Raw genomic sequence first — 11,031 nt, 5'->3', positions numbered from 1 at the left:
AGTAGTGTTTTATTTTTTATTTTTTATTTTTGAATCGCAAGCAAGATTAGTAATTAATAATTACTAGATGAAAGCGGGTTTTGAACTCAAGACTTCAACCATCTTAACAAGCTAGCGTGCCTTCGTCTTATTATCACAATTGTTGTTCTTGGATAGATAAGAATGATAAATTTTATTACTTGTCAAAAACAAAAAAAAAACAAAATAAGAAAGAAATATCATTTAACAATATGGTGGAACTAGGTTTGAAGAAGGATCAAATATTGAAATTTCACCTTAAAATTTAGGAACGAAAAATGTGACGATCATTGAACATTCGTGTTGCTAAAGGCCTGTCTGAAAATACTGAATTTTTGGATAATTCTCAGATCTATTCAAGTCCATATATTGGTTTCTTGAGTGACTTGGTTTCAATATTGAATTAATTATATATTCTCATTATTAATAGACTAGAATTACATACATCTTTTTTATAATACATTTTTTGTTCAAATTTTATAAAATATAAATTGTATTCTAAGATAATGCATTATCATATGGAATCCAAAAACAATGTTCTGATCGTTGGGTTGTCGAGGACAAAATTCAAAGAATGTTGATTTTTTTTTGGTGTAAATGAAATTTATTTTTTTCACTTAAAATTAGAATTTTACTGAATAAACTCTATGGGTCAGGTCAGATTACATATTTAATAAGTATGTCGGGTTCAAATTAAATTTTTAACACAATCATTAAATGGGCTAGGTTTGGATGGGTTAATTTTCAAAATTTCCTTACCTAAACACAACACATTGCCGCCCCTACTTAAATCTAATTTTGGGTAAAAAAATCGAGCATTTTCTTCAATAAGTCAAAGTGAGGTTGAAAGCAATGTTTTTTTGGGTAGACTAATAAAAACTGACTTCAATGCCATTTTCTTCAACCTTTGCAAATAGACCCTTGATTTTTCTTCTCAAAATAGTCAACTTCAATCACTAAGATTAAAAAAAAAATTACTCTTTCTTCATCGTAAGGATTATATTTATCTCATTCTTCAAATCTTGACAAAATTGATTTAAAGTAGGAGATGAAAATTTGGATAAAAAATGAAGAATTTCTAAGAGAAAAAAAAAAATCAAGGATTGATTGACTAGAGATAGTAGATGAGGGTATTTAAGTCATTTTTTAATATCTAAAACCAAAAGAGCAGGACGAAGAGGCGTCATCAGTTTTACCAAAATATGGAGGGTGTATCTCTAAATCCCCCAAGTTAACTTTAAAAAAAAAAAAAAATCCTTTTTGCAAAAGATTCGTCAGATTCGACCCAACTAGATGTAGATGACCGTTTTTCACGATCACAAGTCTTTTAGTAGGAAAAGGAGAGAGAGGGAGAGAGCCACAAAAGCAATCCTTTTTGTCTTTCGCTTTCTCTCTCGCCTCCTTACCTTTTAGTTTGTGTGACTCAATTTTGTGGACCAATTTTCGATTCTTTGAATCAAATCTGCAAGTACCATTCTCTCAAATCGATATTTTTTTGTTGTTCGGAGATTCAGTTTCCACCAACTCATTCAATCTCAGATCCAGACATGGAAGAGGCAAAAGGTAAAATCATCTCAAGCTCTTCTTCCTTTTATTTATTTTTATTTTTTGATCTCTTTGGAATTCTGGATATCTGTTTAAATATGGTTGATCTTTGCATTACATGATGTTGAATCTTCTGTTCCATTTCTCTTTTGTGAAATTTGTTAGATTTCATGGGATGGCTCATCTTTCTGGTTTTTAATGAAGTTTTGTGTAATGGGTATTTGTAGGATTGCAATTGTAGGATCTAATTCCTTGTTATTTGGAGTTTGTTCTTAGGATTCTCAATTGGGTTGTTTCTTTTTTCTTTTTCTTTTTTATTTTATGGGTATTTTTTTTCTTTGTTTTTAGATTCTTCTTCTTTTTTGGGATACGTGTGGGATTAGAATTCTAGCTTTTATATATATATATATATTATAGTTTATGGACTTTTTGGTGGGAATTCCGTGTTGGCTTCCTTTTTTTTTTTTCCATAGTATATTTTTGGTTAGGTGGAAGATTTCCAGTACAGGCTTTGTTTTTTTAGAGTTTATGGAATTTCAATTACTAATTCTAATTTTTTTTTTCTTTGCCATATTTTCTTTCCAACGTTTTGTTTCATGGATATCTACATAATTGCAATCATAGGCTTCATTGTTATAGTTTGTGGAATTTTGATTGGATTCCTCTATAGGATTGTGCTTTTTATGATAATTATACTTTTATCTATCTGGTTGTCCTGTTTGTTTGTTTGTTTTTTTCCCATTAATAAAGGTGTTTCATAAGTGTACTATAAGCTTGGTTCAAATACTGCATTAGGAGTTGCGATTTTCAGGTTAGCAACAAATGAGTTGTGATTTCAGTTTACCCACAAATATAATGTTTTCTCCTTTGTGATATTCAGGTTAGCTATAAACGAGTTAATAATTGTACCATACGCTTTATAAGTGTATTCTGTTTTTGGTTTCTTACCTGTTTTAGTGGAATGTGAAGATGACAATGTTAGTTTTATTTTTGTGGTATTCTTTAATAGATTGGATTATATTGTGTCGATTTATTTGGTTGAGTCGACATATTGAAATGCAACTTGGAGGTCATGGAATATAGTCCAGCTTGCCGCCAAAAAACTATATTATTGAGCTCATTTATGTTTATCTTATTGAAAATTGAAATAGAAAACTTCTGGCTTATTATTGGATACACCTTTTCATATTTACTTGTTTTTTATTCTTTTTCCTTCAGTGTTGGAAGCCAAAGATGGAACCATTTCTGTAGCTTCTGCATTTGCTGGTTATCAAGAAGGTAATGGTGGCATATTTTTCAGTATTTCATTTCGATTTTGCTTTTTATTATTATTATTATATAAAAATAACTTATTTCCCGTGGTAGTAAACCAGGCTAATCAAAAATTGTGTTTGAGGTCAATTTTACATATGAACCATGTCATCACTATCCATTCGGTAGATTTTCCTTATGTTTTGCATCATAGGTACCTTATATTACTTCTTTTTGGTGTGGAAAGTGAAACTGAATTATATAGTTATTGGTATTTATCACAACTTTGTTATTTTGGTCATGGTTCTACCAGTTGTACAGGATAGAGACCACAAGTTCTTAACACAAGCAGTTGAAGAAGCTTACAAAGGGGTAGCATGTGGAGATGGAGGCCCTTTTGGTGCGGTGGTTGTTCGTAATGATGAAATAGTTGTGAGCTGTCACAATATGGTTTTGAAGCACACAGACCCAACTGCCCATGCTGAGGTGACTGCAGTAAGAGAGGTTAGACAAGGAAAATCCATTTCTGATAAATCTGTTTTAGAATTAATCTATACCATTTTATCCATATCTTATAGGAAACATTTTCCATCAGACTCAAGATTGTTGATAATGGTAACCACCCCCCAATCTATCAAATTCTGACATTTCAGAAATAACGGAAAATTTCTAAACAAGAAATTTCTACAAATTTTGGCGTTGGAGATATTCTAAATGAAACCTGTTGAATGGTGGTCTGCACACTCCCATTACCACAAACATATACAACTTTTATTTGATTTTATTTATGCTTGCTTGTTTGTTTGTTTTGGTGTAACTCTACATATGTGAGTATTATCCTTGCATTGCTGGTCCCTTACTTGAATAAACAAGAAATAACGGAAAATTTCTAAACAAGAAATTTCTACAAATTTTGGCGTTGGAGATATTCTAAATGAAACCTGTTGAATGGTGGTCTGCACACTCCCATTACCACAAACATATACAACTTTTATTTGATTTTATTTATGCTTGCTTGTTTGTTTGTTTTGGTGTAACTCTACATATGTGAGTATTATCCTTGCATTGCTGGTCCCTTACTTGAATAAAGGAAAATGGTTGCGTCGGGTTGAAAATCAGCTTAAAATATTGTCAAACCTTAAACCTGGATCCGAACTCATTGACAGGGCAATAGGATTCATGTTGCCTCCCCCTGATATCTTGGATAAGGAGTAGATGGTGACGATGATGTTTATTGATATGGTAGCTAGAATGGATAGTAGTGAAGTTGTTTTTTGTTTAATAAAATTATCTTTACTGATAAAAAAAAAGACTGGTGCCTAATAGTGAAGTTGTTTTTTGTTTAATAAAATTATCTTTACTGATAAAAAAAAAGACTGGTGCCTAATAGTGAAGTTGTTTTTTGTTTAATAAAATTATCTTTACTGATCAAAAAAAAAGAATGGATAGTAGAGACTATTGTCCATTTTCTGAGTCCACTAAAAGATATTTAAGATAATATTAATTAGTTTGCTTTCCTTGTTTCTTTTGCTAATTCACATCTTTCAAGTCTCTTATGCGTTGTTTGTTAGATGAATCATATGTCTTAAAACACATTTAGTTAGCAAACATATATATTTTTTATAAGTATAAATTTTATTAAAAAACAGAGGAAATGGCAGTTGAGGTGACTGGTCAAAGTTAGTAGACATTATTAATTGATTCTCTTTCATCTTTATGCTTGTTCTGAGTTGAAGAGGCTTGAAACAAGGGAGCCCACCTCTTTTCCATTTTTGCCAATGAATTATTTCATTGATTCTAAGAATAGGAGTTGGAGAAGATGATTCATTGAGGAGTACATCTTTTTCATCATAGTGCTTATGGGCTAATTCTAACCACGTATTCTAGCTTCCCTTGAGGACTTAGTTGTTGTCCAATAGCTTATAGGACCCAATATTAGAGAGATTTGATACAAATCTTGGCATGTGGAGACAGCATTATTTATTTTGGCTGGTTGCATAGAATTTAGCAAGACTTTAATCTCCCTTTGAATTCTCAAGTTATTGTTAAAAGATTTGAAATATATCCAATTGGACTCCATATCGGATGGATGAGACATAAAGAAAAGGATCATTTGGCACCTAAGAAATCAACCCCCCCCCCCAACTTAAAAGTAGTATGAGGTCGTGGTTTATTTTGTTGGGTGAGTTTCTAGGATATAGTTTTAGAAAGACATGATGTGAAAGGTGAAAGGATTTCTGAGTTGTCCTTGAGTTGTATTTTCCATTTTATTCGTATAGCCTATTCCCTAAAAGTTCTAGTGTTGATGTTTGTTACATTAATAAACATTAAAACATAATACACCTTTTGGACTGTGTTGAATGCTCAACCAAGAGTTGACTCAACGCAACCCTTATCAAGTATTGAGTCGAGTTTGAGTCTCTAAATTCATTAACATTCATTTACTGATTTTTTCGTATGTGCTTTTATTTCTAATATCTACCAGTCCCCAACCATGTGAGCCACAATATGCTGTAACTCCTAGATATTATTCCCTATTTTCATGCCCCTTTATCTTCTATTAAGGTTTGGAAATTCAATAGTTTTGAAATTCAGAATCATCTTGACTTTCTAGTCAACACTTGCTCTTGGTTGTGTTAACATCGTGACATGTGAATGAAGCTTTTTTCAGAAACAATAGTGGAATTAAGTTTCTACTCTTGTAACGAGGACCTCCAATTTTATCTTTTGTGCAAGACTGGAATATAAGGCATAAAAAATCAGCACAACCATTAAGATTAAATTCTTTTTAATTTTCTAGTATTGTTTTATGTTAGTTGTATAGTTTTAATGCACTGAAATTTATTTGGATATGCTTTAATTTTTCTTCTACGGTTTTCGACATGTGCCCGCCTGCCTCTAGTTTTAAATCTTGTGATGGTTGCGAATCATCAATACTTGGCATCTATCCATCTATTCATTTGCGTCTGATGTGCAAGATGATTTATTTTTGTTTAGGCATGCAAAAAGCTCAATCAAATTGAGCTGTCAGATTGCGAAATATATGCTTCTTGTGAGCCGTGTCCAATGTGCTTTGGTGCAATTCACCTCTCTCGAATCAAGGTCCCACTATATACCCACCTCTCTCTTCCCTATTTTTAGTGATCCATCTAATTCTACAACCTATTTTGGCTTCGTCATTTTGACTTTCCCCTTATGGTGCAGAGGTTGGTGTATGGAGCCAAGGCTGAAGCAGCTATTGCTATTGGATTTGACGATTTCATTGCAGATGCACTGAGAGGTACTGGGTTCTACCAGAAGGCTCACTTGGAGATCAAGAGAGCTGACGGTAAGGGTGCGGTCATTGCTGAACAGGTCTTTGAGAAGACCAAAGCCAAGTTCCAAATGTATTAATTTGTCTGGTGGCTTGACCAAGATTGCCCCCTCCTCTATTTACTCTCAATTTATATATGGTACTTTAAATTCAACAATATATCTATCTAGAATAAACAGTTTCATGATGCATTTTGTTTGGAAGACTATATTCAGGTTTCTATCTAAACAAGCTAAATAAACACATCATGCTTTAATATACGGAACACCCATATGTGCCTTTTTACACTATTACATCACGTGGGTCAAATGGTTACAATCATCCTATTGGGTCAACTTTCCCTTAACGGGCACACCAAGATGGACGCCTCAAATGGTGGGTGTTCAACCCTTTTGAAAATGTACTCTTGACATAGGACACATGGTATGATACATCAGTTTATTATCTCCAACTTGAGGATCAAAAGAGATTATCTTCGCAATAATGTGATCTTCAACTTATCTCCCTTGGGTACCATGTTAGAAACTTGTGTACCATTTACACCCTATTCAGCTTGATTGACAGTTTCTAGTTATTGAATTTGAGCATTTTCGACTAAGACCTTGAAATTCTCTGTGTTTAAACATATGGTTCAGGCTTGAGATGAAAAAGCTCACTATGGCTACACATCACTCCATATAGTAGGCATTATCACAGCCTAGAGAGAGGATTAAAATATGGTGTAAGGTTCAGCTTCATCTGATTCAAAGCCAGAAAGAGGGTCTCATCACATGTTTAAATAATAGGGGCAACTATACATCTCATCATAAAACTCAAAAGTAACCCCTAAACCTTTTGCAAAACTAATTCTGAAACAAAATATAGAAGATCTATAAGGCAAAGATTCCACAGTTTTGGAATAAATCCCTGAAGGGAACTGCATCAAGGAGAAACTGAAATGACGGAAACATTGACGATAGATCCATTGAAGCGTTCAGGTTTTCTGCTTTAGAGAATTTTTTCGAAACAGAAATCCAAAAGCAGCTTTTTAAAAGCTTTATTTAATCATTTTTTATGGAGCTTGTTGCTAGCTCTAGTTAATCCGTTACATATAGAATTGCATGTTCAGACGGTAATAACCTGACCAAGAATCTCTGACTAATGCCACAAAGATGAACCTCAATCTAATGATGTCACTCAATATTTGTTACCATTCAAATTCTTACCCCATCAGATTAAGGCCATTACTTTAGAAAGCTAGAGATTATGTTTCTTCATTACTTAATGTTGGGGCCAACACCAATACCTCATTGTTCAAAATGCCTGGAATTCCTGCCAGGAAGAAGGGATGAACACATTTCTGACCCAATGGAACAACTATGATGCCTTCCTTTGCCACTGAAGCAAAAATAGTTGCCCACAACGCTCCACAAGTCATTAACATCCCACAATGCGGTGTAGTGTGTTTTTGTATGTAAATTGAGCATAGTTCCTTAACTGGAATTCTCCAATCTGGCAATGGCCAAACCTTTTAAGCTCCATAAGATCTAGTGGGGAATTTTTCAGATTAGATTCCATGTTCCATATATTCAAACATAAGTTGGCATTTCTGCTCAATACAACCCAGATTTTGCAATTGACCATGATTCTTAGAAAGAATTCCAGATCGCTGGCCCTCAACCATAACTTATCGGTTCTCGTGCACTAGCCAATAGATGGACTAGTGGTGTAGAGTCCAGACTCCAAACACCATCATATAGCAGCCATATTCAAGGCATGAACAAGTCAAGCTGCGCAGCATGTAATCATCATCATCGCAACGTCGAAGTAGGAGCTGAGAACATAACCCAGAGCCAATAATCAGTTTTTTTTTTTTTCTAGAATTTGAACCACATATTCAGACATGCAAAATATGGACCAACTAACCTGCACATAACTTTAGAGGTGTTGGTCACAACTACTTGACTCTGTGTCTAGTCATGCTAAATATTGCCATGTGGCATTCTTTCGGCACAACTAAGCCCATGAAATTTTGGTCCACCCCCTGGTGAACCTTAACAGCATAAATCAGCCAAAACCATTGTATCCGATCATTTTTTTTATTTTTTTATCATGAACCAAAACCATGAGCCAAAAAGTGCGACACAGCAATCAGGTTATTTTTTTGTGTGAAGGGTCCATCAATGGGTGATCAAAAGTTTATGGTGTCAGTAGACTGAAAAAGCATTCGACATAGCAATATTTGGTGTGACCAATGCCTCAACTTTCCTCATCTTTCAAAAGGCTGCAAAGCATGTCCCACTCCAGATGCTCAACCACTAACATTTGATGTCCATGGTTGAGCTATACCTGCCTTCCCAACACAAAAGTGATAACCAAAGACCTTCCTACTCACTAAGGGCACAAGATCAACAGAATTTGACACCCTAATAAGTGTGTGGATCCAATCTCAAACTGCTCTATCATGCCACATCTATCTCGGCATCTTGATATTGCATATCACAAATTTCAGAGAGAGAGAGAGGCAGAAATTTGGGCAAGACATGCATCATCCAGACCTAGAGCCAGGTCCAAGAAGTCCCCAATGACACCATGTGAAGCCTGACACCTTCCCTAAGCATCAGGTGGTCTTTGGGCTGGGGCCTATAAGGCTCCACGACTCCCACATGAACAAACAACAAGGTCAACCTTAAATACGAGAGGCCCATTGTATTTGGCCATGGTTCAAAAGATGATCAGCCGGTAGCCTGTTTAGAAATGTACTTAAATCAAGGTCTTGGAAATAAACTTTGATCTATCCAAGGCAGCTTGAGCAACGAAAAAAAGAAAGAAAGAAAGAAAGAAATAAAAACTCATCTAAACATCTAAAACAGGAAAGAGTAGAAACACCACCGCGAACATCAGTGGGATCAATTACGAAAACACTGGACAATAAAATGGGTCAGTTGGAAATTTTCCACATATACAACTCAATGCCTCTTATCCAAACCAAAGCTACTCAATAAACATAAAGATGGAGCAAGGAACCATCCTACTTGAAAGACAACAAGAGTAAAGAAAATCTTGGAGTCCATATGCTTTCCAATTTCGGCTAATGAGAAAGAATAGGGCGAACCAATGAAAGAACATAAAAATTTCTCAATAATATGGAATTAGGACCCCAACAATAAATAGTAAAAAAATCCAAAATCCGGGCACGGCAACTCACTACTCAAAAAGCATCACATCTAGCTCTTGATAGACACCTAACATTCAGATCCAATCTCAATCCACTTGACTTCCTAGGTAACCCATTCAAGAAGAATGCGAGTTATCATCAGCAATTCCATGAAACGACACAAAATGGGAACAATGAAGAATTCTCCACTGAATCCCAACCATGCAAATTGAGTTGCTAAGATAAATAGAAAGCAGACTGACATTAAAGATTCAAACAGTAATAATAACAATAATAAATGGAATTGTTCTTCTATAACTTACGAAATTAGAACTGGAACTACTCGTCACAATATGAACCAAGGATAAAAAAGGCCAACAACATTTACAAATCAAACCAACAAGGCCAAACACTTACTAGTAGAACTAGCCACATTGAAACCTCTATATCAGCTACTCGACGACCTCAGTTCCACTAACGCCGACTTAATTTGATCCTGCACCAATTCTATCCGTTTCGAGTAAACCTCCAACTCCAAAATCTGCTGTTTCCTCCACTTCTCATCTAACAACTCACCACCCAAGAAATTCATCGAAGAACTACCCCCAAAATTCAACGGTAACGGATTCAATGCCATAGCTCCAAACCCTCCAAAATTACAAGGTCCGTTCGACGCACAATTAAGCATTTCTTTAACCAACGGCGAAAGGCAACTCCTTACTGTATCTTCAATTACATTTGGAATCGAAGAATTCTCCTGATGGTTCGATACATTTGGTAGCTTATCCTCCGCTACTCTCTTTCTAGATCTTTTCCGCGAAACCGGAATCTTCTCGGGATTACTAACAGGGACACCATTATTGTTCCCGTTATTAATTTCGCTGGAAAGGTTCAGTTTTTGTTCCTCGTTTTCAACTCCAGCTTCGTCAACTCCGCCTCCACTACCAACACCACCGCTCCAGATCTTGCGAGAAATCTCGAACGTGGCTTGATCATGAGGGCTCTTAAAGTACACTTCTTTACCAGAACTCATCCGATTCACAACGTTCCGATATTTCTTCTTCAATCTTCTTAGCTTCTCAACGAGTTGGTTCTTGTTGAAATTGAGTTCTAACCGAGTCTTGATTTGATCGTAGAACGGAGCTGTGTCTTGGTGGTAAAACGAGTTCTGCGATCCTCGCTCGCTCGTGTACTCGAGAAACCCTTGTAAGAGTCGGATCTCGTCCTCATCTGTCCATAAACGCTGAAACAATCGACGAGAATCATCAAGAACAGAGGGCTTTTTCTCTTCGATTGGTTCATTTGTGGGTTGCAGCTTGTGATCGAAGACCAGTGTTGGTGTTTCAATGGCGGATCCATTTAAAACAGTAGTGGTGATGATGTTTGATGGGGTTTCAACAGCGAGGGTATTGGAGTATTTGTTGGGATCATCTGATGAGGTTGATGGAGAATCTGCGATGAGATCTTCTTCTTCTTCAGTTTCTTCTGGATTGAGATCTTCTTCTTCAAATTCTTGATCTTGGAAGATTTTCTGATCTTCTGCTTCGTTTAATGGCATATTTTTGGGCTTAATTTCAGTTCTAATTAAAAGAGAGGGTTTGATTTTGGGCCTTTTTGGGGGTGATTGGTGGAAGATTGAGAGAAGGTGAGAGGGATTTGGGGTTCGGGTTGGGTGCTAGGGTTAGGGTTAGGGTTCGTGAGTTTGGTGGCTACAGGTTAGGCCGATAGGAGAGGGGTTCGTACAATTACGTGGCAAACGTTAAAGAAA

The 11,031-nt window shown here is 35.6% G+C and overlaps 2 protein-coding genes across 2 annotated transcripts; one reads left to right on the top strand and one right to left on the bottom strand.

Annotated features, from left to right (window-relative positions):
* The first annotated feature begins 1,302 nt into the window (after positions 1-1,302).
* On the top strand, positions 1,303-6,335 carry LOC147403174 (guanosine deaminase). The gene is made up of 5 exons (XM_086438663.1): positions 1,303-1,581; positions 2,782-2,841; positions 3,128-3,318; positions 5,812-5,916; positions 6,019-6,335. The coding sequence occupies exons 1-5, from the start codon at positions 1,566-1,568 to the stop codon at positions 6,205-6,207; spliced, it is 561 nt and encodes a 186-aa protein (XP_086294789.1). The 5' UTR covers positions 1,303-1,565; the 3' UTR covers positions 6,208-6,335.
* LOC147403173 (putative transcription factor At5g28040) lies at positions 6,178-11,031 on the bottom strand. Its single transcript, XM_086438662.1, has 2 exons — positions 9,681-11,031; positions 6,178-7,940 (listed from the first exon to the last, which is right to left on the bottom strand). The coding sequence occupies exon 1, from the start codon at positions 10,819-10,821 to the stop codon at positions 9,712-9,714; it is 1,110 nt and encodes a 369-aa protein (XP_086294788.1). The 5' UTR covers positions 10,822-11,031; the 3' UTR covers positions 6,178-7,940; positions 9,681-9,711.

Source organism: Akebia trifoliata, chromosome 4 (assembly GCF_017979445.1).
Source record: "Akebia trifoliata isolate Shusen 1 chromosome 4, ASM1797944v1, whole genome shotgun sequence".
Lineage (NCBI taxonomy): Eukaryota > Viridiplantae > Streptophyta > Magnoliopsida > Ranunculales > Lardizabalaceae > Akebia > Akebia trifoliata.
This window is presented reverse-complemented; position numbering and strand designations above follow the sequence as displayed.

What these genes read in the sequence shown, in the direction of transcription:
- LOC147403174 (XM_086438663.1), top strand. An exon ending in AGGTGACTGCAGTAAGAGAG is followed by an intron (nt 3,319 to 5,811) that starts GTTAGACAAGGA and finishes ATTTTTGTTTAG; the next exon opens with GCATGCAAAAAGCTCAATCA. An exon ending in TTCACCTCTCTCGAATCAAG is followed by an intron (nt 5,917 to 6,018) that starts GTCCCACTATAT and finishes CTTATGGTGCAG; the next exon opens with AGGTTGGTGTATGGAGCCAA.
- LOC147403173 (XM_086438662.1), bottom strand. Translation starts at nt 10,821, where the DNA reads ATGCCATTAAACGAAGCAGAAGATCAGAAAATCTTCCAAGATCAAGAA.